The 27,250-nt window shown below is 49.8% G+C and overlaps 1 protein-coding gene across 9 annotated transcripts; it reads right to left on the bottom strand.

Moving 5' to 3' along the window:
* On the bottom strand, window positions 1–25,823 carry EPN3 (epsin 3). Of its 9 annotated transcripts, XM_075903770.1 has the most exons (11): window positions 24,822–25,345; window positions 24,350–24,583; window positions 17,954–18,658; window positions 16,678–16,796; window positions 9,456–9,539; window positions 8,930–9,043; window positions 7,363–7,534; window positions 6,715–7,014; window positions 5,211–5,306; window positions 4,299–4,529; window positions 1–1,674 (listed from the first exon to the last, which is right to left on the bottom strand). In XM_075903770.1, the coding sequence occupies exons 3-11, from the start codon at window positions 18,525–18,527 to the stop codon at window positions 1,352–1,354; spliced, it is 2,013 nt and encodes a 670-aa protein (XP_075759885.1). In that variant the 5' UTR covers window positions 18,528–18,658; window positions 24,350–24,583; window positions 24,822–25,345; the 3' UTR covers window positions 1–1,351. The 9 variants fall into 9 exon arrangements, with proteins under 9 accessions (XP_075759885.1, XP_075759886.1, XP_006125150.2 ...); XM_075903771.1 differs by lacking the exons at window positions 24,350–24,583; window positions 24,822–25,345 and adding an exon at window positions 25,718–25,823; XM_006125088.4 differs by lacking the exons at window positions 24,350–24,583; window positions 24,822–25,345 and adding an exon at window positions 25,674–25,811.
* Window positions 25,824–27,250: the final 1,427 nt, after the last annotated feature.

The following is a 27,250-nucleotide window of genomic DNA, read 5'->3' as shown; positions in this document are numbered from 1 at the left end:
TACATTAGAATATTTTATTGTTCTCCTAAGTTCTGTTATAGCCACCACATCTCTGTTACTGCGCTGCTGCTTTAGAGAAGTGTTGCACTAAAGAGCTAACAAATGTACAGCAACTTCCCCTTCCTTGTCCCGTCACCCCTCCCCTCTGCTGTGTTAGTGTCTCAGAGTCATCCCCCCCTCTCTGCACAGAGGTCTGATGGAATTGGCAGGGAGTCCTCAACTTCAGACACAGCAGGCACTCAGGATGTTAACCTCACATCCTCCAGTCTCACTCCATCCTACAGTCTCAGCTGATTAGACCTTCTCCCCCTCACAGCACAGCAGTCCTGGCAGAAGAGTTTCGAATGGCTTGAGCTGGGATCCAAGAGCTGAAGCTATCCCGGCCTGCTTGGGGTGTCTCAGGACTTGGTCTCTTGTAGAGTTTAAGAGAGCTGGGGTCAGCCTGTGAGGTTCTGCACCAAGCCCAAGGAAAATATGGGGAACATCCATGGAGCACCCCATGGAGAACAGTGCAGCTGACAGCGGTGGTGGAGGAGGAAAAGGTTTCCAAGGACCAGCACCCAAGCAGAGTAACATCCAGGTGACAGCCGCAGAGAAACAGGGTTCCCAACAGCAACACCAAGATGGGGTGGAGGAAGACAGGCAGAGTCCCAAATATTTGCGTCCACAGAGGAACTTATGGGTGACAGCAGGAGAGAAACAGGATTCTTGGATCACAGTTCAGTCATCCCCAGGGCCACGGAGAGAAGCATTCAGGTCACTAGCTGAGGAACGGGATTCTAAGGAGCACTCCTCCTGTCCCCAGGAATGGCCTGACCTCCAGCAAGCTTTGGGGCAGCAAGTTGCAGCAAGCGATTTGCACCTCCTATGCAAAGTACAGAAGGATTCTTCTCTCCCACTGGTGGGCCCAGGCTGATCTCTAAGGGATCGGTGGAGACTAGAAAATGTCTGTTAAGATGCTTCCTACTGGGCTCTCTATGGAGCAGTATGTGGTGCCGGAGAGCCCTGGACAATGAAAGCCCTTCCTGAGGGACTCCCTCCATCTACTCTGCAGATCATGGGAATGCCAGCTGATGAGAAGAGTACCCTTCTTGCCATCAGAGGCAGATCTAGGCCTCCTTCACCCACCATGCTGGAGCAGGTACTTCTACAGCACTTCAAGCAAGGAGATTCATGCTAACGGTGTCTGTGACCTGGGCAGGTGAGGGGTTCGGAGTTGCAGGTGAATGGTTTCCTCCATCACAACTAATGAACTGGTGCCCACATGGCCTTTGCATGAGAGCACGCAAAGATTTCCATAACAGTCAGGGGCGGGACAAGAGAGACTGCAGGTAACACAGACCAAGAGACTTCAGAGGAAAGGGTTCATCACCCCCTGCGAGGGTGGGGGAGGAGTAGAGCCAGTCAGTGGCAACAAAGGCTGAGGCAGGTTCCTGGGTAGCTCTGGAAACGGCCCTGCCCCGGCTTGGGGGAAGGCACTCATGGAAACAGGAAGGGTCACTGCCGACGGGACGCTGCTGAGCGGAAGAGGGAGAGAAGTACTGTAGGTCATGGAGTTCATGGTCATCCCCATGGCCATGCCCGGCACTGGGGAACTGGTCCTCATCTGGTTGAGCGTTGGTTTGCTCTGATCACTGATGCTGAATGGGTTTGTGGGAGAAGGTGCACTGAGACCTGCCAGGAGAAAGTACATCGTGTTACCAGAGGTGCAGCCTACTAGACAGGAAGTTAGGGAACAGGGTTAAAGGTCAAGGCTGGTCACCAGACTCTTGGCTCTCAAAACACACTGCAATTAAATTCAACTGCTAAACCATTAAGGACCATTCAGGGTTTGACTTAACCCCAGGAATGCAGCTAGAAGATTGAAAAATTTAGCTTTACACATAGTATGAGAAGCGAAGTTCAAGCCAAAGTCTTTGCCGTGAGTTTGAAGCTGAGTTCCAAAGTTTCGGGGGCAGGGTCAGAATTTTAGTGTGGTTTTGTTTTTCACTGTGACACTAAGGGCAGAGCTCAGTCACTGTATACGCTGCATGTTAAACCAAGACACCATGAAAACGTTCCCAAGGATCTGCACCCCAGCTTTCTGATTCACATGCGCTCATGAGTCACCAGAAGGTCCTACCCATCACCCTTACACAACCCTCCAAGAGCCTCCGGGTACACTACTAGGTAAGCCCAGGGTTAGGAGAACTCAGGCTAGCAGACCCTGGGCTTGTTAACCTAGGACTTGAGCAGCGATATTCATTTGTAACCCCATGTTAGGAATTGTTGAGTCCTGGGTCTCAGCCTGCAACTCTAGCATCTGTGCTGCACTATGCAGGCCCTAGTCCAGCCACCTGTATTCCAGCATTCCTAGCACTCTTCCAAAATGTAGCAGCTCTAGCATTGTTTCATGGTGCAGTGTGGGAAAACCAGACTGTCCATCAAGCTTGGAAAACAAAGCTGCCCTGTGAGACGGTGGGATAAGTTCGAAGTTTGGACGGCAAACCCCAAATCATTTATACTGCCAAGCAACAGGGCTTGAAACCTGGGTCTCAGTTTGACTCAAGCTTGGTCCCTTCATTCCTGAGGGCTCCTGAGACCCTGATTTAGTGCTGTGATGCCCCCTCACCATGCCTTATGAGAATTCACTTGTGGATATGAATATGCATAACTCAAAGATGCTTTAGACAAAATGCCTCATGTAACCCATCACTTTTAATGTTACACGAGTTATGAATGTGTATCTCCTATTTTTGTGCATGTATGTGACATCAAACATGAGGGCTGTGTCTAGACTGGCCAGTTTTTCCAGAAAATCAGCTGCTTTTCTGGAAAAACTTGCCAGCTGTCTACACTGGCTGCTTGAATTTTAGCAAAAGCACTGACTTCCTACTGTAAGAAATCAGTGCTTTTTGTGGAAATACTATGCTGCTCCCATTCGGGCAAAAGTCCCTTTTGTGCAAAACTTTTGCGCAAAAGGGCCAGTGTAGACAGCTGAGATTTGTTTTCCGCAAAAAAGCCCCGATCGCGAAAATGGCGATCGGGGCTTTTTTGCGGAAAAGCGCATCTAGATTGGCCACGGACGCTTTTCCGCAAAAAGTGCTTTTGTGGAAAAGCGTCCGTGCCAATCTAGACGCTCTGTTCCGAAAATGCTTTTAACGGAAAACTTTTCCCTTTTGTGGGAAAATCATGCCAGTCTAGACGTAGCCATGAAGTGTGGATCTGTTTACAATTATAAATGTGCTAAGGAGAGCCATTACTAGTGTCCCTGAAACTGAATGGCTTAGTGATCAAATCAATGACATGTGAATAGTCTTGTTTGTCGTGTAAGCCCAAACTCCTGTAAGCCCAAACAGTGGTTGGTCCTAGAAAGACATGTGACCATGCCACCGGATACTGGAATCCATCTTGAATGTGGTACTTTTCCATGGAGATGGGGAGGACTACACAAAGGGTTCCCTCCCTAGGGGAAAGTCTATTTGAGCAATGGGAACCAACCAGCCTTTGAAGCCTTTGTCTTCAGCTGGCTTTTGAAATTGTCTGGCACACCCTAAGAGGAAACAAAAAACTTAGAAGAAGCTGTAGATCCAAGTCAGAGAAAAAGATCAACCCTGATTTCAAATTTTACTTCAAATAAGAACAACTGTTGAGGGGTTAGGAATTTGCACATAACAAGTTTCTTAGTTGATTAGAATGAGCTAAGCATTTTTGTTCATTTTAATTTAGGAATTTACTTTCATCGCATTGTTTTCACTTGCAACCACTTAAATCCTACTTTTCATACTTAATAAAAACTCTTTTGTTGATTATCAAGCCCAGTGTAAATAATTGTTACGAGGAGGGAGGGGCAACCACCGTGCACATCTCTCTTTCATTGATAAAAGGGTCTGACATGACCTTATGAGCTTTCACTGTGTAAAATTTTTACACGGATTTATTTGGGGTTTTGGTCACATTCAGGGGTTGCATTCCTGGGTGTTGTGCCTTAGAACTGAGTCCTCCCAGAACTGAGTTGGTTCAGTGTTAGGGCAGCAAACCCCAACTCTGTGCCTCGACAGGGGAGAGCAGAGGATCTGGCCCAGCATGACAGCATGGTGGGAAGACCCAGAGGTCAGGAAGATGGGTGTCAGTGACAACCCTGAGGGGACTTCTGTGATTTGATTAATCATAAGAGCAATTTGTGTGTAGACAGACCAGGCATTAGGCTTGAGCCTGAGTTTGAACCTGGGCTAACACTGAAGCTTAAACATGCCATCAGAAACCACACAACATCCTTCAGTGGCCATTTAGACTTGGCCCTGAGCCCCATGACCCACCTGACAAAAACGGATTATGTGACTTCACGGTCGGTGGGGCACCAATCAAGGAGTCCAAATTCACCAGGGAGCAGGCAGTTGGGCCAAGAAAGGACTCTGGAGTTTTACAATCTTTCCTTTCTTTGTCGGAGTCAGCAAGAGACTCTCCTAAGCCCGCAAGATCAAAAACGTCCGTGGTTTTGACTCCATTCTGCGTGGTGCTGTGCACCAGCTCACCAAACAGGTCCAAATCTAGAACAAAGAGAGGAGACTTAATGGCAAAACAGAGAGGGGACAATGAATTTCAAGAGAACAATAGGCAAAAGGGAGGGACTGTCACGTAAGAAAGAAACAGAAGAGGGCAACCTGCGTCCTCATGTTGCCGCTCTCTGCTCTCTCCTGAGTGTTGTGTTTTGAAGACTCACAAAGCCCGTGCTTGGACGGCCTTTTCACAAATGCTCCCTTTGAATCCGAGACAACCTTGCCTTAGCGCAGAAAGACGTTGCAGGGAATTGGGCTCAGAAGCGGCAGTTTCGGCTTCAAGAAGCTGCTGCTTCTGTCTGCCCAGCATTGTTGCCAGTCTCAGAAGACAGAGGTAAATGGCTGTTTGACCCCACATGATCCCAAGTATTTCTGGGTCATGGAAAAACAGTAGCTTGCATGGACTCCACCATCACCCACGTGCAAACACGTAGGGATAGTTAACCCCTTCGTTAGGTGTCTAACCCAGAGATGAAATTGTACAGCGCTAGAGCAGCGAGTAGGAGCTATATGCCATGGTGAGTTACAGTCCCACAGAAATGCAGATGTATGCCAGAGACACCTCCCATAGAGCCCCAGGGCAGCTCTTCCCCTCCTTTGCAGACACTGTGATACCCAAGATGACTGGTCCACAATGCCCTCATTGCCCTGGATCTGTTAGGACTCTCTTACCAACAGGGCTATTCGGTTTAACAGAGGACGGGGCCTGTGAGCTCTCGTGTTCCAGCGGTTCTGGTGGTTTCCCAAACAAGTCAAAAGTGACATCACCTGAAGCGGGGAGGGAGAAAAGAGACAGACAGAGCCAGAAGGGAGGCCAGGGGAAGGCAGACAGGAGAAAAAGGAAAACAACAGATGATGGGCAGAGGGAGTCATTTTTAAAAAGAGACAAAAATGAGGCCAGAGATGAGGAGTTAGGGGTTAAGGAGAACAAAGAACACCAGAGAGAGGGGAAAGGAATGAAATGGGTCAGCAATTCCTGAAGCAATCTGTGTCAATGAGCTGCCAAGTCCAAATCAGTGACCCACCCAGTAACCAATGCCAGTGGACAAGACAGAAACACTTAGCACACAAGGGAGGGCCACTTCATACATGCTATGCCCTGTTAGTGCCTTAAAGGGGTCTAGGGAGGTGTATTCAGACCAATCCCTGACTTGCAGGGTCAGGCATGCCCACATGACCCCAGAAACCTATCACCCTTCATTACTATCCCGAGGCCTGCACGGACCGAGCAAAGCCAGCAACCCAAAGACATCCCCAAGTTCCTTTCTCAAGAGGAAAGAATCATAGTTCAAAAATGCTTAAATTCTGAGCTCTGTCAGGCAAGGGCCATCTTTTGGTGTGTTTGCCCAGCACCTACCACAGTGCTGCACCTAGTACGATAGCTCCAATGGTAGCACAGATGTTACACAAACAACCATAATAATTCATTAATTCATAATAAAGGAAAGGGAAAGTTATTCACTGGGGGGCAGACTCTGATATCATTCACATGCATTTAAATTCAGAGTAATTTCACTATGCACACATGTCCCTGTAAATGAGACCAGAATTTGGCACCCATTCCTCCACTGATTTCAGTTGAGTTACGGCATGTTTACATCACTGTTCAGAATCTAGCCCTAAGAAGTTTGTTCCCTCGGAACATGTTGGCTGCAAATCGGTGCTTCTATGCATTGTGGCTCTTTCACCAGATGGGTCTTACCAGCACTATGTTGCCCTCTTTTCCCAGTGGGACTAAATGTAAATGTTTCACTCATACACTATTCTCCTCCTGCTGGTTTCCCCTCTGAGCTCTGCAAGGGCTTTCACCAGACACTGAACAGATCTTATCTGTGGCTTGGTTATTCCTCTCCCCAGGGGCTGGACCGTTTTCACTACAACTCTGTTTTGTGTTTGGCCTAAGAGTGGGTCTAGGTCTCCCAGCGTGGTCAAGTGAAAAATCTGATACAGTCTCCTGCCCCACACCCTTTCAGGGCAGTGGATCAGAGTGGAGCTGGCAAAGGGGACCATAAAAGACTCTCTGGGGAGGAAATACAAGACACGGGTATTCGCTGAGACTTTTAGAGGAAACTGCATCCCAAAAGAAGGGGAGGTGAAGGCATCGTGACGACGGCAGGAAGAATTATGCAGTTTCAGGTAGCAATGGACGCGGACGAACAAAACGATCTGCTCTTACCTGCCGTGGGAGGATTGTCAACGGCACCTCCCCAAGGATCAACAGCAGCAGCAATGGAAGCTTTAGACGGTGGGGATGCCTTTACCCAGGCATCTGCTGATGAGAGATCTGAGAGGGGGGTCTTCCCCCAGGGGTCAGAGGAGGAGCTTATGGGAGGAAGATCCCAAGGCTCTGCAGAGGTTTGGTTGATGGATGCTGTCATCTGGCTTAGAGGATCCCCGGAAGCAGCAGGGATTGGAGCCCAGGGGTCTGCAGAAAGGCCCCAAGAGGTTCCTGCGGGTTCCACATTGGACTTCAGACCTGAAAGACACACAGGAAGTTGTGGCAAACAGGCAGGGAACTATTCAAAGGCATAGCAGAGAGAAGTGAACCATAATAAAGGGTGGGGCTAAGGAGGAAACAGGCTAGAGAGGAGCAGGAGAAAGAAAATAAAAGAGGTAATCAGGAAAACAACACATGAGGCAAAATGAGACCAGGAAGGCAGGACGAATGTAGTAACCAGCCTGTGTTTACCATGTATCACCCTTTTGCTTTCTTCTCTTGCTGCTGTTCAGTGGCCCCAGTGTGGTTAAAAGCTACTATGAGACAGCAGGGAGCAGAGGAGAAGAGGAAAGGGTGGACAGAGAGAACACGAGCAAGGATTCTTACTGTTAGGTGCCCAAGAACTGGCCAGGGACAGAGCTGGAGGAGAGAAGGTTCTGCCATTCTCCCAACCATCAGCCGATCGAGAAGGGTCCCCACCTGGAATATCCCAAGGGTCAACTGAAGCATGGGTTACTGGTGGTGGTCCGAAAATGTCTGCCAGCTCCACGATGGAGGACTAGGCATGCAAGGAGGAAAAAGAAACAAGTTAAGGCTCGGGGACACCTGCCAGGCCTCGCCTGGAATTGTACCTGGAGGGAAAGAGGCTATGAGAGGGATTTCTCCCAGGTAACCCCAGGCCTGTCCCCATGTTTCCTACAGAGAAAGCAGCCTCAACTTACATTTTAGAGCGGGGTGGGACTGACCTGACCTGATTCCTCTCTGTAGTCAAGAAATACATCATTTGAAATATCTTCAGGCTCAAGCTCTAAGTCAGCGATGGGCAACTTAGGCTAGTGAGTGGGCCACTTGAGTGATTCTCCATCTCAGTAGGCTGCAAGACTGTCGTAACCAAGATGGTCTCCCGGGAGAGGGTAGTTTTGTATCTAGAATTTGCGGGGTTGTGCCGACTGACCCCAAGCAGCACTTTGATTGGATGCAGAGGGCGCACACAGCTCTTGCAGTCCGTGCTGCGTGCAATCAGCATGCCCCTCATTTCACATGCCTTTGCTTTACGCACATGCAGTGCTTTTTTTGTGATGGTACTGCCCGGTACGCAGTACTGGCACCTTCAGTCAGAGCTCAACAACTTTTCCCCTGGAGTACTGGCACCTTTTCCCCTGGAGTACCGGCACCTTTTCCCCTGGAGTATCGGCACTTTTTTTTTTTTTTGTTACAAAAAAAAGAACTGTGCGCATGTCATTTCAGTAATGCCGTAGGAAAAAAACTACACGGACAGACACCCGCATAATCTGGGTACATTCCAAAATGTCTCATAGGCCACACACAGAACCCTGATGGGCCGCAGGTTGCCCACCGCTGCTCTGAGTGAATATAGTGCTCACGCTGAACTCTGCTTACACACAGAATACAGCAGAGCAGAGACTGGACCAGTGTCTCCCAGCCTCTCCAAGCCTCTTCTGGAGGGAGAATCCAGAGGGCAAAGGGGCAATTCATTTTCCCTGTTGACTATGATAGAGTCTTTTTCTTTTTTTTTTTTTAAATTCATGCAGACACAAAAAATTAAGCTGAGATCATCTAGACAAGTCAGTGATCGGCCATCCCCTAATAATTCCTTTGATCATTACCAATTGAGGCTAGATTGGAACCAGTGACCAGGACATGAAATATTCTGTGTCTATTAGGGTGCGTATCTTATTTCGATCTTATTTCAAAATAGCTTATTTCGTAATTTTGAAATAACCCACGATTCCGAAACATCCCTTACTCCTCGTGGAATGAGGTTTTCAGGGATGTTGGAATAGCAAGCACGTTATATTTGTAAATAATGGGCTTGCTGTGAAGACACGGGATAGCTATTTCAGGATACGCCAGTAGCCCAAAATAGAGCTGCAGTGTAGACATAGCCTTATGTATCACCACAGCATTCAGATCTCCAGCCAAAGCTTTTCACCTGATTTTTCTTCAGCTTATCCTCTTCTTCCTCCTCCTCCTCCTCTGTACCCGGGAAAGTCTCTTGCAGTGCCCTCTGAAGCAGGGAGTTCTCTCCTTGACATGCCCTCACTTCCTGCAGTCAAAATGGACAGTGCATAGGTCTGGGATGTGAACAGTAAAGACACAGGATAAATGATCACCGCTGTGCACTAACTGTCTACAGAGACCAAGGTCATGGGTTTCTGTGTGTTAGTGTCCGACATTAGCCAGCCGCAGCCTTGTATTATTTTATTGATGTATTTGTATATTTCAGGATAAATCCACTGTTAGGAATGTCCAGCGCACAGCCTGAAGTGTAGTGAAAGTAAGTTTATGGCCAAGCAGGTACCAGGAGCCAAAGGACTGGGAAACACCACTTCCCATAAAGACACCAAGCAAGGCAGAAAGTTATGCAATGTTTGATACTCCAAAAGCCCATTTAGAAACTCAGGAAGCTAGGCTCCAAGAAGAGGTAAGCGCCCTTTGATCTGCAGGGGGCGGGATACCTTCTCATGCTCCTTTTTGCTCAGGCTGAGTGCTATCTGCAATTGCAATTCTTCATCGGTTCTGGTGGCTGGAGGAAGCGGCTGCTGCCAATGAAGGAGAACTGAATTAAATTGCTGCTTTGACCCAGGTCTCTATATTTGCTAACAAATTATTCCCTTCGTTGTAACCATCTTTCTTTTGATTCCTCGCCTGTTATGCAGTTAATTTTTTCATTCACATATTTATTCACATATTTATTCACTGTTCCTACTCATTCTGCCATCTAGCAAGTCAACCACCTAATTTAATATCTTTCATCCATCCATCCATCATCCATGCACCAATCTATCTGATCTTTCCTCCATATACTCATTAGTCACTTTCTTTTTCCATCCCATCCATTCACCCGCCCACTGCTCTGTTTGTCTGTTCATCTACTTTTCCAGCTCTCCATCAGTCTGCCCAACAAGCCATTACTGAAGGGGCTGGTTTAGAAGCTTCTGGTCTGCAACACAGACACCTTGAACCCGCAAGTTTGAATCCTGGCACAGGTGACATTTTTTAGATATATGTGTATGTCATTTCCTATGCAGTCTTTGAGATGAGGCCCTAACACCAACCCAGGGCCATCCTTACCCATAGGCAGAATATGCAGCTGCGTAGGGTACCCAAAAATCTGGGGGCACCACTGGGTCTTAATGTCCACCCCCTGCCTTTTCCTATCTCTGGTCTGTGGCTCTGCTTCCTGTGGAGAGGATCTAGTTAACTTACAAGTGACAAAGCCTGCCAGAGCTATTAGCAGAACATGGAACCTGTGAATGAGCCATTCAAGTGGTAATGAAGCCATTTAACAGGCATTTGCCAACCCCAGGTATATATCTGTCAGGTTTTGAATTTACTGTGTCAGTTGACAGGACCTGAGTTTAAAATGTGCTTTAAAACTATTTCATTAGTGTGTTGCTGAAGATTATAACATCACCTCTCTAAGAAATCATCTTCCCTCCCCCTTTGCTGTTGTCAGGGTCAGGGGTACCAGTTTAATAATCTGCAGTAGAGCTCCATAAATCCTAAAGGACAACCCTGCATCAACCTCCCATCTGCACTGCATGGACATAAAAGATCCCATAGCACTTTTCTTAAGAAAAGGGATTGTCTCAGAGCCCTTGATCAAAAGTGTTCTGTCCTTCCTTCATGGTGCCATAAGCTGGCTGCACCACTCCACCTTTGGGATGAAAGGTGCTATATTAACGTAAGAGGTTGTGTCTCCGCTGTTATTGGACACAAGCACCTTGCCACTTCAGGCTCATCTTGGCCCTACAGGATTCTATCTTGAATTGTGTTCATGGTTTTAAGTTTAGTTGAGACTTTTAGCTGTCTGGTTTCTCAGGTCTCTGTAACCACACCGCTTTCCCCATGACACTGTGACCCTTCTCACTGACATCAGAGCATATTAAACACAGCCCTTGTGAAAAGCCAAACACTTTGCAAACTGCTCGGGAGTTCAGTGGATGTTTCTGTTCTCTTATCTCCATGGGAACATCATTAGCAGATCTTCCCTTATTAACAGAAATAATAAGGAGCAATGCTCCTTGCATTGTTATTGCAGTTCCTGAGAACTGAAGATGTTACTGGTTAATCATAAGATCATAAAAATGGACATACTGCATAAGACCAAAGGTCCATCTAGCTCAGGAGCCTGTCTTCTGACAGGGGTCAATGCCAGGTGCCCCGGAGGGAATGAACAGACCATGTAATCATCAAGTGATCCATCCCCTGTCAACCATTTCCAGCCTCAGACAAGCAGAGGCTAGGGACAGCGTTCTTGCTCATCCTGGGTAATAGCCATTGATGAACCTAGTCCCCATGACTATATCTAGCTCTTTTTTGAACCTTGTTAAAGTGCTGGCTTTCACAAAATCTACTGGCAGGGAGTTCACCAGGGTGACTGTGTATTGTGTGAAGAAATACTTCCTTTGGTTTGTTTTAAACCTGCTACCCATTACTTTCATTTGGTGACCCCTAATTCTTGTGTTATGGAGACAAGTAAATAACTTTGCCTTGTTTACTTTCTCCATCAGACCTAAATCCTCAACATCCTGGTGATATCAGCATTACACCACTTTTCAGATGGGCAAATTGAAGTACAGATAGGTTAAGCAAAGATCTTATTAGTGGTACAGCCTGTAAAAGAAACCAAGACTTCCTTATGCCCAGTCACATACTTACAACTAGGGACCATCTTTCTTCTCTCAAACAATGATAAAACTAAGCAGATTATGTACTGCAATAAACTCCGTCCCTTCTTCCATCTCATCACTGACTGCTAAACCAGCAGGGGTTCCAAACTGATCCAATGCCACGCAAACACCCCAGTGAAACACTGCTACATCATAGGTTGGAAAACATTTGCATTTTATTTTCAGAGTAAAATGCTACCACACTGGAAGCCCCATCATGCAACCCAATCTTGCAATGGAAACAGGACCAGTGTTCCCTTTAAGCTGAGTGCTTGGGTGGCCACCCAGGAGAAATTCAAATGCCGCCCAGCTGATTAGCAGAGCGCCACAACCGGTGGCATGCATTTCTACTGGTGGTGCACATTTGCACATGCCTCAGTACACAGAAAAATGTATTCTGCATGTGGATGGAAAAAGTTAGAGGGAACACTGGACAGCACCAGACTGCATTTTTACCATGTCCCTTTATGCTGAAGAATTGGATTTGGTAAACATACAATTTGGGCCCTTCTACACTAAAAGATGGGACTACAACTACCAGGACACAAAGACATGCATGTTCACATCTCTGCAGCATTTTCAGCACAGCCTGATGAGATGTGAGAACTCATGAGAGCTGAAGGAGCAGTGGAAGAGCATCATTCTGCATGATATGGCATGGCCTAGATGCAGGACTGGCTCTACAGCCCCTTTACTTGGAATGGGGGGGAAGCACTTGGAGACCCTCGGATGTAACTATTTAAGAAAGAAAACAACTTTCTAGGCAGTAGGATTGCCAGATGGTTTCAACAAAAATACCGGACACACTTGACATTATATCCAGGGGCGGCCTGTGAGTCTAGGCAAACTAGGCAGTTGCCTAGGGCGCCACCAGCCTGGGTGCCCGATGATGATGTCACGGGGCGCTGGGGTGCCCCGTGATTACATCATAGCCATTGATGGCTGTGCAGGCAAAGATGCCAGTCACACCTTCTGTCTGGGGCGCCAGCTGCCGCAGCCAGCCTCAGACCACTCCTGATTACATCACAATCTACATTACATCTTATTTAGAAAATACCAGACATTTATATTTTCTCAATTTGTTTCCTGAACAGAAAGCTCAAATACTGGACTGTCCAGTTCAAAACTGGACACCTGGCAACCCTACTAGGCAGAGAAGCCAACAGCCTCTTCCAGCCCTGGGCAAGATGCTGGGGGGGAAGGGGACTGGCTCCATGCTCCCAGAAGAGGCGGGGCCTCAAGCGGAAGGGGTGGAGCTAGGGCAGCCAACCTTTACCACCGCCTGGAGCGCGGCACCCCTCCCTTCCCCCCAGCCGTATAGAGCTGCATGGAGCTCACAGCATGACACTCAAGTGGCAATTGAAAGGGACCAAGGCTGCGGCTGTCACAGCTGCCACAATACCAGCAGTGGCAGCTGGGAGCCCCGGGGCCCTATGAACGCCGAGCCCCAAGGCAACTTCCCCTTCCCCCCGCCCCCCTCTGCACACACACATAGGTGGGCCTGCTTTCAGGAGTCCAAGGGCTCGTTAGGCTCCAGGAAACTCTTGGATTTTAAGAGTCTTAAGAAAGGAAAATGCGGCTTTTGTGTCAGGGGTTTGTTCTGATTTACAATTTCATATAAAAGACAAAGACTCTCCGATTTGCCGCTGTTCCATTGTCTGACATTGGATAACTCTGTACGTATTTTGGCCGCTCTTGCAAGAATGTTTGGCCCCCTGAAGACTGGGTGGAGGGACAAATGTCTCTTTTGCCTCCCCCATTTTCCAGCGCTGCCTGGCCTGCTGATTCTCATGGGCCTCGCTTTGACTAGCACGTTCCTTCAGCACTACTCTAGTGAGGTTTGGGAAGCTACTAATAGCTACGTGTCTGAGACAAAAACAGGGACACAAGCTCCTTTAAGCCCACCAAGGAGCTTCCAGGAAGGGAAGGTGGGACACAACAGCCATTTTGCTCAGATACAGGGATGACAGCTATGTAGGGGGCAACCATATAGCCAGCCAGGCCTCCAGCAACTGTGTGTGGCTCCAGTCAAAGGCGCCGACAATTTCCGTAGGCCCCTGGGCAAGATGGGAGGGAAGGCTCCTCACAGGGCCTTTGGCAGAAGGGACGGAGCCTGGGACCGGCAGCGCTAACTCTGTGCACCACGCTGCCCTTCCCCACAGCCCTTACAGCCAGCCAGAGCACCTCGTGCTCAGGAGCCCTGGGCCCCTTTGAATCACCAGGCCCCAAAGCAACTGCCCCCTCTGCCCCCTCCACCCATTGGCAGGCCTGGCTCCAGCACCAAGAGGAATGCTAAGACCTTAACCACCAGAGCCTAAGCCAGAAGGCGTCTGAGAGACATTTCGGTCCAAGCTCAATTTAAAAACAGGCGGCAGTGAGGTGGGAAAGCCCTGGAGGTGTCACCCAAAGGGTGGTGGTGCCCCTCCGTGCTGTGCTTCCTCCAATATCCTCAGCGTTGTTAGAGAAAGGCAGTGTCAGTTGGCATTAATCTCAAACTGTGTGTGTGCAAACAAACAGGCTCTGCCAGAAAGGGGAGAAGCAGATCAACTGATAAGAGAGCTGGGGAAGGTGCACCAAGGATACACGCACTGTGTTGGCATTTTGGGCCTCCCAATATAACAGGGAGCTGAGAGAGACCTATTGGGATTTCTTGCCTCCCCTCCTCTCCCTGTGGCCAAGGCAGAATTGCTTTCTACAGTGTCTTCCAGAGCTTTGTCTGGCCTCCTTTGAAACAATCCCAAGTGACTTAATTAAACACAGTCATGTGGAAGAAACTTAGCAATCAGAGGCACACATACACGCTCACACAGCCGCATTCAAATCGCAGCTAGTGCCACAAGTGCTCAGACAAGTTCTCCAGGATATTTGCAATTCCTGGTACAGAACCTATTTGCCCCATGGGCGGGCGGGCACAGGTCCTCTCTAATATCTGCCAAGGAAATATCAGAATCACTCTGGGCACGTTACCGTAAATCGCTCCTAAGGTGCATCTAAACTTCAGGGATTTTTCGGAAAAACAGCCATTTTTCTGAAAAAACTTCACTTATGACCACACTGCTATTGTGTTCTTTCAAAAGAAAATGGAAAGAACAGAGGGTTTTTCCAACATTGGTAAACTTCATTCTAGAAGGAAGAATGCCTTTTCCTAAAGTGCTCTTTCTTTAAAAGAGCATGTGTGGATGGGGAAGAGAGAAATCTTTTGAAAGAAGAGGAAAGAAGAAAAAGCAAAGGAACCCTGGTGGTCACTCCGTCCATAGTAATCACAGCTTAAATGCGAGATAGCGTCCATTCAGTGTGGACGCTATCTTTCAAAAAAGCAGAATGCTTTTTCGATGTGCTTTGGCAGTGTGGACGCTCTCTTTCGGAAGAAGTTCTTTCGAAAGAAGCTTGCAGCCTAGACGTACCCAGAGTAATTTATAGATGAAAAATATAGATGAAATCCCAGCCCCACTGAAGTCAATGGCAAAATCCTCCTTAATTTCAGTGTCATCAGGATTTCACCCAATGTACTTAGAGCCACTGGATTAGAAGAGAGCTATGTGGAGTCCTGATTCCATACCTCCATACTGGCCTTCTTTGAAAACCCTGCTGGCCCAAAGAAAACGGATCATTCATCTTCAAGCCAACCACGCAGAAGAAAGGGTTTAGATGGACCACACCTATCTTTCTGAGAGCCTCTGGCACTGATATCTGATACAGTGCATGCACCCACCCATAGGCTCCCTTCTTGGATACACAACATATGGAATTAGGCAACAACAGTGCAATAAATCCGCATCATGCTGACTTGCTGTGTCCGCAGCCAGTGGGAAAACAACACTGCACACTAGCATTGGGGTTGGCAGAGCCTAGAAATCGCTCTCCATGCCTTACTACCATGATTCATAGACTTTAAGGCCAGGAAGCATAGGTGACTCATGGTAGCACTCAGGAGGTAAACCCCTCCCATTGTGCCCTCCCCACCAAAAAAATCTTAATTGCTAAGAGGAATGCTTCCTCAAGCCCCCTCCATGTTCCTCTAGGGCAGCTGTTTTCAAACTACAGGTCACAACCCAGGACTGGGTGGTTGAATGTCAGGCCCTGGGTCTCGCTGCTGTGGAGGGATCAGTAGAGGTGCTAAGGCAGCTACCTGCCTGTCTTGGCACTGCAGATTGTGCTGCACCCCAGAAGCAGCCGGCAGGAGGCCCGGCTCCTAGGTAGGGAGGGGGGAGAGCGCACAGGGCTCCGTGCACTGCCCCTGCTCTAAGCACTAGCTCCGCACTCCCATTGGCTGGGAATCTTCTGCTGGCTGCTTCTGGGGGGCAGCATGGTCTGCGGTGCCAGGAAAGGCAGGAGGCCACCTTAGCACCCCCACTGCACCACTGACTGGGAGCCGCTCAAGGTAAACCCCGGATGACTCAACCTCACCCCACCCCCAAAAGCTGGAGTCCTGTCCGATAGCCCAAAGCTCTCATCCTCCACCCCTCCCCGGAGCCCACACTCCAGTCCAATGATGTTGGGTCACAGCATCAACAATTTTCTTCAACTGGATCATGAAAAAAAAAAGGAAAACAGTTGCTCTAGGCACCAGTCGCCTGTCCCAGGACCATCATGCTCACCTAGCCTGACCTGCACATCTCAGAACACAGGTCCTCCCCTTGCCCCCGGAATAGACCCATAACTCTGGTGGCATTACTGACATCTCAGAACTTGATTTAAAGTCTTCACGTGACAGAGAAGCCACCATTTACTCTAGTTCAAACCAGCAAGTGACCCTGCTCCATGCTACAGAAGCAGGTACTCTGACCTGGGGGAAAATTCCTTCCTGCCTCCAGATAAGGCATCAGTTAGACTGTGAGCATGTGGGCCAACCAGACCCCTGAGAAAGAGTTCTCTGGAGTGACGCCGAGCCCTCTCCAGCATGTGTCCCATCTCCTGCCGCTGGAAAGATTTGCTCACAGCCGTCCCGGATGGGCCACATGCCATTACACATCACCCCACAAGAGAGAGATGCAACAAACAATACCTTCTCGGCCTCCTCTCGGCTCATGGCCAGAGCAAGTTGCAACTGCAGCTCCTCCTCTCCAGTCGTCTGAGGTCTTGCCTGTTCCAGGTCAGAGGCGAGCCGAGGGGAGGAGGAAGAAGCTGGGATCAAAAAGAGCAAGAGATCAGGCTGAAGCAGGAGGAAGAAAACCAGCGTCTGTGGAGCTGGGATGTTTCTTAGGCGTTAATCAGCAATAATCACCCATCCTCTCCCCCCCCATGGGCTTTTCTGCTGTCCCCTCATTCCCACCACCCAGCTCAGGCTGCAGGGCATTCATGCTTAGCAAGGTCCCTGAGCGCTTGGGAAGCTGCTCCATGTCACTGACCTCACAGAGCACTCCGAGAGAGCGTCTGCCGTTCAAGCGCTGGAGTTGGACCGCAGGCCTGGCTGAGGAGAAAGGTCAGAATACAAGTGGAACAATTTCCCCTCAATGGTCTAGAAATAAAACTCTCTATGTCAGCAAGACTCTGTGCACAATGGCAGAGAGACGCCACTTTGGGGGATCAAAGGTGGGAGCATAGGAAACTAGCGGAAAAGTACCGGAGGCAAACATCAAAACAAGCAGCAGCTAGAGAAATCTTCTAGAGCTGGAACCTCCTAGCACAGGCTTTCCCAGCCTATGGGTCGGGACCCAAATATGGGTGGCCATTACATTTCAAAAGGGTCGCCAAGTGTCTCCCCAGGTGGCTCTGCCCTCCCTTCTCTCCCCGTTTTTGAATTGCCCTGGGTCACCAGGTCTTCCTGAATTGTCAAAATGGCTCCCCATCTGGAAAAGGTTGGGAACCGCTGTCCTAGCAGAAGCCAGCTCCTGGTGTTTGAGATTGCAGATGTGTGTGTGGTGCCCTCTTCAGTTCTGTGTCCCAGGTGACTGGTTTACTTATTCATGAACTATGTCTTGAAGACAGGGAGAAATGTCAGAGTCCGTTAAGACGGAGCCAGCCATAGCCTTTACTTCCAGAATGCCACATGCCTGGGAGGGTCGCCCAGTGGAAGACCAAACGTCACCTACCCCATGAAACTAAATCAGGAAGAAAACTGCTTCACATGTGGACACCATTGGCAATATGGCTAGAAAGTAACAAATATGGGTTTTGAGCGGCTGTCCTAGGAGACAGGGTTCTGGCTCAGGGCTGCCAAGATAGACAAGAGTGAGCCCAAATGTTCCCTCAGAACCTCAGCCATCCAGTGGCCCACTGTCCTTGGGTCAGACATGCCCACCGTCCCCATCCCACCTAGTCTGGAGCACTGCAGCACTTACAATTAAAAGATGACGGAGACCCCCTCGGCCTGCTATAGTCTTCTCCATATTGCGATGTCCGCCTGCTATGGGAGAGCTGCTGGCTGCTGCTGATGCCTGCGCCCTCCACAGACATGCGTTCTTTCGTCTTCAGGGCGTGAGCCCTTTCCTGCTTCAGTCTCTCCTCATCCTTCAGCAGGCCCATGACCTGCTTGACTTTCTCCCGCACGTTAATGCCCTGGTCCTTGCCGTCGCGGTCTGTGTACTGGAAGTCTTTCAGGGTCTGAATGGTGTAAAGGTTCTCCCGGCACTGATGGGCCACCTTCTCCGATCCGGTTTTGATGAGGTAGTCCAGCAGGGTCAGTGCCTTGTATACATGGCGCCAGTTCTTGCCACTGTCGTTCAGCCGCCTCCAGATCATGCCCATGACCTCAGAGAAAGCCACTGTGTTGAAGGTCAGATCTGCAATCTCTGACATCAAGGTGCTGGGTGGGCCCCAGGGGTCATTGGAGGTCGCCTCACGCACTTTGATCTCCGCCTCCGAATAATTGTGCACAATGTTTTTTACCTGCCGGCGCAAGGCAGAGGTAGTCATGGCTGAAATGTGCAGACAGTCCACAACTGGCAATGAAGGCCTGGGGAATAAACAGTCTGGGACCCAGGGGGGGAGTCACAGTCCCAGCCTCACTAGTGAAAGAGCTCCAGCTCACCAGAGTTTACATGGATCTGGAAAACAGACAGAAAGTGTTAAATACAATCACCAGTAAGAAAAGGCCCCAGTCTGCAGTCCCAAAGCATTTCTGTTGCTCTCTGGCAGCACCCACAGCAATTCTTTCCTTTAATGTGTATCTTTAAGACATATTAAATGTAATGTGAAAAATGTAACACTTATATCCCACACATCCTTGTATTTTGTGACAACCTGGCTATTTAGCTCAGCTAAAGGCAAACAAGGAAAATTTGTATTTAAGAGAGGTGAGAATCCAAAGGAAAAAATTATATATTCTACTATCTATTTGAGAGAGATTTTCTTTCTGTTTGACTCTCTGTTCAATAACTCCTCCAAGGAGAAGAGCTAGAACCACCAAATTTGCTATACAGCTTCCTCTTATCATAACTTAAAGCAAAGTCAGGGTTTGGTTGTGCCAGGAAAATGTGATGTGCCTAGAATGGGATTGCTTCTCAGAAAACCATACAGAAAAGAATCAGAATCACCAGGCAGGTGAAAGGAACTGCCTGGGGGCACCCTCCTCCCCCATCCAGGACTGTGAGGCTCCAATCTCCCCCCCCCCCGGCGCCCTTTAGGGAGGAGGGCTGACTCTCCCCCCTAATTTCTATGGGGACATTGCTGGCTGTTCCCCTTTGTCAGGGAGCAAGGGGAAAGTGTACAGTTTGCTGCATTCTTCACTCTAACTGGAAAGCGCAGGGGGCAGATGTGCTATGCTCCCCAACTCTGACTCCAGCTCCCCCCACTCCTCTAGCCCCCTGCCCTAAGCCCTCCATAAGGACCTGAGCAATGTCAGGAAAATATGCTAATAGAAAATACATAGTCAGTTCTTATAGTTTCTCCAGATACCTCCTCTTGTATTCTACAGACATATTTGGATTGGATTTTACCGTGTGGTTCTGTTCTTAAAAGTAACTGTCTAAAAATGGCACCTTCTCCCAAAGATCTACTTCCGCTATGTATTAAGTCACATATCGTGGCAAGTTTATACCATTTTTTTCAATGGAAACACTGATGGAAGAAGGAAATGGATTCCGTTCAGTTGATTCTGTGCATCATCAGAATTGTTAACTAGGTTCCAAATGCATGTCAATTAAATTCTGCCTTTAGTCTACAGGGTTTGTTTTTAATGGGGATGATGCCACAGGAGAAAAAGAAAACCAGCATGATTCTTAGATCCCAGGGGGCATTGGCAGAGCTTGCAGTCAGAAAAAGAGCCACCCTTCAACAAGAAAACTCAGCAATGTACTTCTTTGAGAGGCAATAAATATGGACTACCCGGCTCTTTTTTTTTTTTTTTTTTTTTTTGCAGTCAGCTGTCCAACTGTGATGCTTCTCCTGGAAATTATCCACGGCCTTCTCCTGTCAGAGGACAATTAACTCAAGGCCAAGGATTAGCAAATCAGTTTGGATAAAGTAAGAACCTTTTCCCCAAGAAACCTGGACCTCACATGCACACTAGCTATTCTCTGAGCTTATGGGTTGGTTCTAGATCCCAGCAAGGGAAGCAGGTGCAGAAATACCACATGAAAACCTATTCTCATGGCACTGCCTACCAGACACAAGGGTGCTAGAAGTGACAAGATCTCAGATCCAGTTCTGCACACCCAGGCAACTGGGGGGAAGCATCCCAAACTCTGGAGTGCTTAGGCATGTCAAACAGATCCAGTGAATGTCCAGGTCTGAGAAGGCGGAGATTTTTAACTTTAAATAGAGCTTTTAAGAGTCTATGTTCCAGGGGCCAAATAATGGCATAGGTGCAGGAAACAGGGGTGTAAGAGATGCTGCTACACCCCCAGATTTTCCATTCAGCTTCCCCATGCCCAGGGACTGGCCCCACCATCCAGGTCCCAGCCTCTGGGGTCCCATTGGCTTTGGCACCCCCCAACCCAGGAGGCTGCACTGCCACTCGGGGTCCTGCCACCGGCCTGGGGCGCCGCAGCCACCTCCAATTGTAGCTAAGTTGCCAACTGTCCCAAATCGGATGCCATTTCCTAAAAATGGCATCCAGGAGAGTTTGCGATTCTAGGTGTGACCCAGCCTGGAGTGGCAAGGGGCAGAAACAGTTAGTTGTAGGGGAAATGTAGCTCAGCACCTTCACCCTAAAAATAGTTCCAGTGCCACTGAATCAGGGGCTTTGCTACTGACTTTAGAGGAGCCAGGGTTTCACTCCAGACTTTGGGCTCAAGGACAGTCTGATGAGGAACTCTGTTCCAGGTATATCTCCATCCTGTATCCCTGCAGAGAAATGACCAGCAGGGTCACCAGACCTTTCCCTCCTTGTCCTCATTTCTCTTCTCGCATTCCCGAGGTAACCTCTTTGTCTTGGAATGGACACTGATGGGGCCTGTATGTCTGAAGGTAGGATGCACCAAGCGACGCTCCCTCTTGTGGCCTGCGCACATGCATGTCCCAGAGGCCCTGTGTCTGAACGTACAGACATGTAAAGCCTGGGCCAAATATTTAGTAGTGTCTCTGAAACAGGTGGGGTTTCAGTCTAATTCCTGCCTGTCCACACCGCCTCTGGGACTAACCCACCCCCACTGTTATCTGCCTCAGCGGAGAAGTGGCCTGCAGACCGGGCCATGGAGACCGAGTTACTCTCCAGCTGCCAAGATGGCTGCTCCCAGTCAGGGTCAGGTCATTCAGGGGCAGGAAACTTGCACTATTCTTGCCTGTCCCGTAACAATAACCCTGAGCACTTCACACACATTAGCACAATTAGTTCTCGCCACTGAAGGGATAACTGAGACACAGAGGTCAAGTGACACCCTGCAAGCCAGTGCAGCAGATCAAGAGAACACACCAGGCTCAGCACACCAGCCACTCATGCTGCCCCTGTGTCTGTCCTGCAAAGAGACCAGAAGGCTCCAATACCCTTCAACTGCACAGAATTCACCAGTTTAAACAAGTGCATTCCCCAGGCAGTGTCTCTGTCATGCTCCTGCCAGGCTGCAGCCCACTTCACTGCTAATGTTTTATCCAAGCAGAGATAGCAGGAGAGAGGGGGGTGGCGGGAGAAATTAATTCGATAGAGAGTGGAGGGGGTGGGTACAAAAAGATGAGAACATTTTACATTGAATTAGTATCTCTCTCTCTCATGTATGCACATTCAAACACACACTCGCGCACACCCACATGCACATGCAGAGTAGCTAAGCTGTTCTCCAGAGCTGTAGGGACAGGATTTGCACATGGAGCAAGTTACCCTCAGCCCTGTTGGGATGAAAAGATGACTCCTGTTAGAAGGAGATGTGTTAACGCTCAGGAACTTGGGACCCCACCAATGATATTGACCATAAGGGCTGCAGTGTAGACAGAGTGCTGATGTTTTCACCTGTCATTCAACTCTCCTCTGAGCCAAAAGGAGGCTTCAAGCTGCTGGAAGGGGGGAAATGGGTAGGAGTCTCCCCCACCCCAGTTCTCTGGTGATGGTGGGAGCATAAGGACTCTATGAGTTGACTCTTCTTACTTCATGGAGGAGGGGAGAAGGGCAAACCACGAGTTGCAGAGCCACCCCAATGACCTCTTGGTTTGCTTGGGCTTTGCTTTCTAGCCTCACCCCCTTCACTTCCCCTGCTCCAGCTAACGAACGCCTGGCAATCACAGTCCAACACCCCCACAGTGACCAGAGACTGACCTGCACTGGAGAGCCTCACCCAATCCCATACTCTGACTGGGAACTTGGGTGCAGTGGGGTCGCCCCTGACCCTGCACTCCCAAGAGCAGGGCAGCACCATGTCCTCGCCTCCCAGCTTTGCACCCTGAGAGGCAACTGTGCAGAGGTGACCGCTCCCTGGAAGTCAGTTGCTACATCCTTACCCTTCCTATGTGACTCAGCTATTACCTCTATTAGGAATCTCATTTTCTTCATGACGGAGCCAGGGCTGAAAATAGCTTCCCGTGAACACACCCACAACAAGCACGCATCTCCCACCCGCTGCCATTAAAACCAGTCATGGCCTATAATTGCTTCGAGAATACCTCAGACGGTCAAGCCCTGCCTCTGCTAGGGTATGGCCTAGGTAACCCCATGGCCACAAGTGATGAGCAGCCACCCCTCCGCCGGTGGAGGCATCACACTCACCAAGGCAGAGAGAGAAATCTGTAGAGATGGCTCCTAAAGAAGTTTCTTTCAAGACATTTCACTGTATTGATTTCCTTTCAAAGTGCAGCCCAGCCCGCTGTCTTTACATCTTAGTGCGGCTAAATGCCAGTAAAATGACTGCAACCAGAGACAGCAGTGCCCAATGAGGGTGGGGGCAGACAGTCACTCCTTATTGCTTAAAAACAAGCCAGCTGATCAAGTTAAGTCCTTCAGGATCAAGATCAGCATTTTCCCTTCTGACCGCAACAAGGTTATTGACTAAGTTCCACCTTCCCTGCTGGTGAACGCTTGGCTTTTGTTGAGTAAATTCTCCCTTCTACCAAAGCTTGAGCTCTGGGCATTTCCGTCTCGCTCCCAGCAGGTTCCTTGTTCAGTAGCAGCCCCAAGCCCGGACATTCCCCATGTGCCAACTAGCACCAGAATATGACAGGATTGTCTCCAGCCAGCAACATGAGCTGTCCGGGCAATTATTCGCCTGCTTGCAAAACTTCCCAGAAAGTTTTCAGTTTTTATGACATCCAGAGAAACAGGAATGAAAGAAAGAGAAAAAACTGAAGTCAAGCACGGGTGGCAGAATGGAGAAGGGACAGAGTTTGGGCCCGGAGCACTGCCAATGGTGTTCAAAGCAGTGAGTTTTATCAAACACAATATCCCCAGGAATATAAAGGGAGTGAAACAGAAACCATGCAGTAGGTAAGGCAGCATTAGGCAGCCTCATATGGAATTACTGCAGTGACCTTGAGCAAAAAGCCGTCAGGTGGAGAGAAGGACATAGTAGCTCGGCACTGAACCAAACTGCAGGGTCTCTGCCAACTAAGTAGTTTTAGTGATTCCAGCAGAGGGGGGAAAAAGGGCCTGGGGAGGCAAAATAAGAAATTGGAGCAAGAGGAGACAGGAAGAGAAAGGCAGGGAGTTAGGGGGGTCAAACAGATAGGACAGAGAGATGAGCAAAGGGAGAGGAAAAGACTCAGGGTGACTGGAAAAGTGAAGATGTCAGCAAGATGAGGATGGAGAAAAGAGGAGGGACAGATGGGGAAGAAAAGAGGAAGATGGGAAAAGCCTTGTAAACTTGTAAAGCCTTCCTTCTTGGGGAGAGCACTGCCCAAAGTAAAGAGAAGAAGCAGGTGAAATCCAAAGAGTAAGAGTGCGAGGAGTCAGCCCTTGGCAAAGGCTCCATCCGTGGCTGCTTTACCCTGTGCGAGAGATGCTACGAACAAACCTACAGCCAGATCCCAAAAGACCACTGCCACGGGCTGCCCCCTGCCCTGTACACCCCACTGCATGCCAGGCTCCCAGGGGAGTGCTGAGGGAGGGGAGTAGTTATAAAAACTAGGAAGGGCTTGGGCTTTTCTACAGCGGAGGAAGACAGAAAGGGAGGAAAAGAGGGAGCAAGAGTGGGGAGGGGGGAGAGAGGGAGTCTGGATGCAGGACCAAGGGTCACACTTGCTGAGGGCCAAATGCCCAGGTTTGGAGGAAAATCCTACCCAGCCTGAAACTGAAGACACGGGATGGGTCCGCACTGACACATGTACATGTAACTACATGCAGGCACACACAAAGCACACACAAAGCACACACGTACCCCTTCCGCTGCATATGCCTCCTTTCAGATCTGCGATAGCTCGGGAAAGGGTAAAATCCCCCAGGGTCTTCTCTTCCCTTCCCAAAGGTCTGCTGGGAGCCTCCTGGAAATCCGGGCCCTTCTCCTGGGTATTTCACAGACGAGGGGGGAGAAGCACCACCCCTGGAGGAGAACTGGGACGCTTCCCAGCCAGGCAGGTGTCTGAGCTGAAGTCAGCTGGGGGAAGTCTGCTGGCTGAGTGGAAGTGGCCACAAAGCTCAGATGACCAGTGCGACACCAGGGAGGGGACAGAAAGGGGGAGTTGACAGAGAGGGGAGGGGCTGGGTTAGGAGCTGGAGAGACACTTCAAGCCAGCCCTGTGCTGCGATCCAGATGGTGCTGGGTCCCTTGTGAGTGAACCCCTGCCATCCCTCCTCCAGGGCCCCGGGCAGGCTGCGGGGGGAGGAGGGGGCTAGGGAAGGGGTTGCTCTACCTTAGCCATCCTGAAACAGCCTCATCTCAGAAAGTTCAGGGCCCGAGCTCTGGCGACACATCCCCTCCGGCTGTGCCACGCTAGTGATGAAAACCAAACCGGGCTCCAGCGTCCAGAACCTTCCTCCCCACCCCCGCCCGCCTCCAGCCTGCCCCCACTCAGCCTCCTGCGCACCGCGGGCTCTGCCCACCCCCAGGAGCTCCTGCACCGGGCCCGGCCCCCGGCCCCCGGCTCCCGGCCCGGCAGGGCGCGGGAGACGGGCCGCGGCAGGCTGCGACCCGCAGACGGGTCCGCTCCGCTCCCCAGCGCAGGACGCCCAGCCTAGCGGGTGCAGGCGCGAGCCCGCTTCCCGCATCCATCCCCCCCAGCCAGGGCTGCATCCCCGCCCCGCCGCTGCCCCCGGGGACCAGGCGGTGCGCGCGGGCAGGCGGATGGGGAGCGGGCTGCGGCAGCGCCACCGCTTCGGCCGCGCGGGGAAAGTTGCCGAGCTGGCTGGGCAGGTCTGGGGAAGGGTTGGCTGCGCCCATTAACCCCTTCAGGGCCGCACGCGTCGCAGCTCGAGCGGCCAGGGGGCCACCAGCGCTCCTGGATTAACCCTTTACCCCCTGCATGCAGGAAGGAAATGAGGGAGGGGCCCCTTTGCTGGGAGCGGCGGGAGAGATGCCCACAGCGCACAAGGCGGGGGACGTTTAAATGCTCAGTCACGGTCCCCTTTGGCTTCCAGCCCAGTTCCCCGCCGCCCTTTTTTAAGCCTGCGTTATGTTGTCTGGGCCTGCGGACTCCTCTGGACTCCAGCGGCTGATCACAATGCAGCCCCAGCGGCATCCCCTCCCAGCCCCTCTCCGCTCGCACCTGCTAATATTTTACAGGGTCTGAGTCTGGAACAGGAGCGGCACCTTCGTTTCCAGCGCGTCTGGACAGAGATTTCCGGCTTCCATCTGTAGTGCTTGGCCCTTCCCCGAAGAGCTACCAGAGTGTGGCTCACTGGATGACACTACAGAATAAGTCATCTCTCTTGCTGGCATCATCTCCACCCACGCGCTCTCAGCCCCTGCCTATTAATCACTGACAGGGTTTCAATTTTTGTTTGAAATATTAGAAATCCCTGACATTTCTTACCCGAGAATTCATCTTCTGTGCAGAGACATCCCTGTGGGTAGTCAGTAATTAATTCCCCCAGCACTCCCACACTATAACCGTGCAGAGTGGGAGCTTTGAAAGCAACCCCACTTATGCCCACCCCAAAGCCACGCCAGGACCCAGGGAAGCAGGCTACTGACATCAAGCTGGGCTATGGATCCAAAGATTCTGCCTCAAGCTACACCTCAGAAGATAATCTGGGAAAATACCTAACAGCTACCTGCTGGCCCACTCTGAGTCTTATCAGAATGACCCCCTGAAATGGTCTGAAAGACTGCCTCCCTGGGGAAAGGGGAATAGGTGTATGCCAGGTTATGCTCCTGACTGTGATTTGGAGCATGCACTCCTAGAGAAAATAGGAAAGGACACCACCAGCATCCTCTTTCCCTAGTTGGGCAACAGACCAACCTTAAGAATCCCCTATATACCAACTGGTCAGTCTGAGGCACTGCCTTTTCTTTACCTTCACTTTCTGTTTGAGGATATCTGTGTTCTGACATTATATGGGATACAGCCATATGTCACCTGTACATTATTATTCACACACCACACCATCAATTATTAAATACATACAAATAAATGCCCATGCAGGCAGAAAAGGCACCCTACCCACCTGGCTTGTGTGGCTTGCCGGCTTGGGATCCAGATCACCCATTATCCCTTTGGCTGAAGAATGGCCCTCTCTTGAGCGAGGCTTATGTACACAGAAGGGTGCACTTTGTTGAGCTTTAATGCTCAAGGTAGCTTCTTCCCCAAAGTCGACTGGCATTTGAGCCAGGTAAGATGAAATGGACCCCCTAGCCCTACAGCTGGAAGCCAAAAAATCTAGCTTCCACCACTATTAGGAGAAAATGGGACACAATGAAAATGAAGGGATGTTTCTTTCAAGAGCCCTGCCTGGTCAGCAAAGGATGCACATCTCCCTTTGATACTGTAAGGGAAAATAAACTCTTGGAGTCATCAGACCCCTCAAAATTAGCAGATGCTGATAGGCACCAAAGGTGAGAGGAAAACAGCAACTAGGGTTGCCAGGTGTCTGATCTGGTTTTTGCCTGGACAGTCCAGGATTTGTGGCGCCTGTCTGGTAAAAAAAATAGAATTTTCTTTTAGACAGAAGGCCGGTGGGGACATTTAGCACAGGAATTTAAAGACATGGTGACCTTTTTTTTTTTCCTCAACGAATTTTTTTGGGGATATTTTGTGAAAGTATCTGGCAACCCTAACAGCAACTGACCCAGCATGAGCTGCAGTTATTTGAGATGGTGTTGTCCGGGTAGATCCTACTGCTG

Source organism: Pelodiscus sinensis, chromosome 20, assembly GCF_049634645.1.
Source record: "Pelodiscus sinensis isolate JC-2024 chromosome 20, ASM4963464v1, whole genome shotgun sequence".
Classification (NCBI taxonomy): Eukaryota; Metazoa; Chordata; order Testudines; family Trionychidae; genus Pelodiscus; species Pelodiscus sinensis.
The sequence above is the reverse complement of the archived record's forward strand: the minus strand, read 5'-3'. Positions and strand labels throughout refer to the sequence as shown.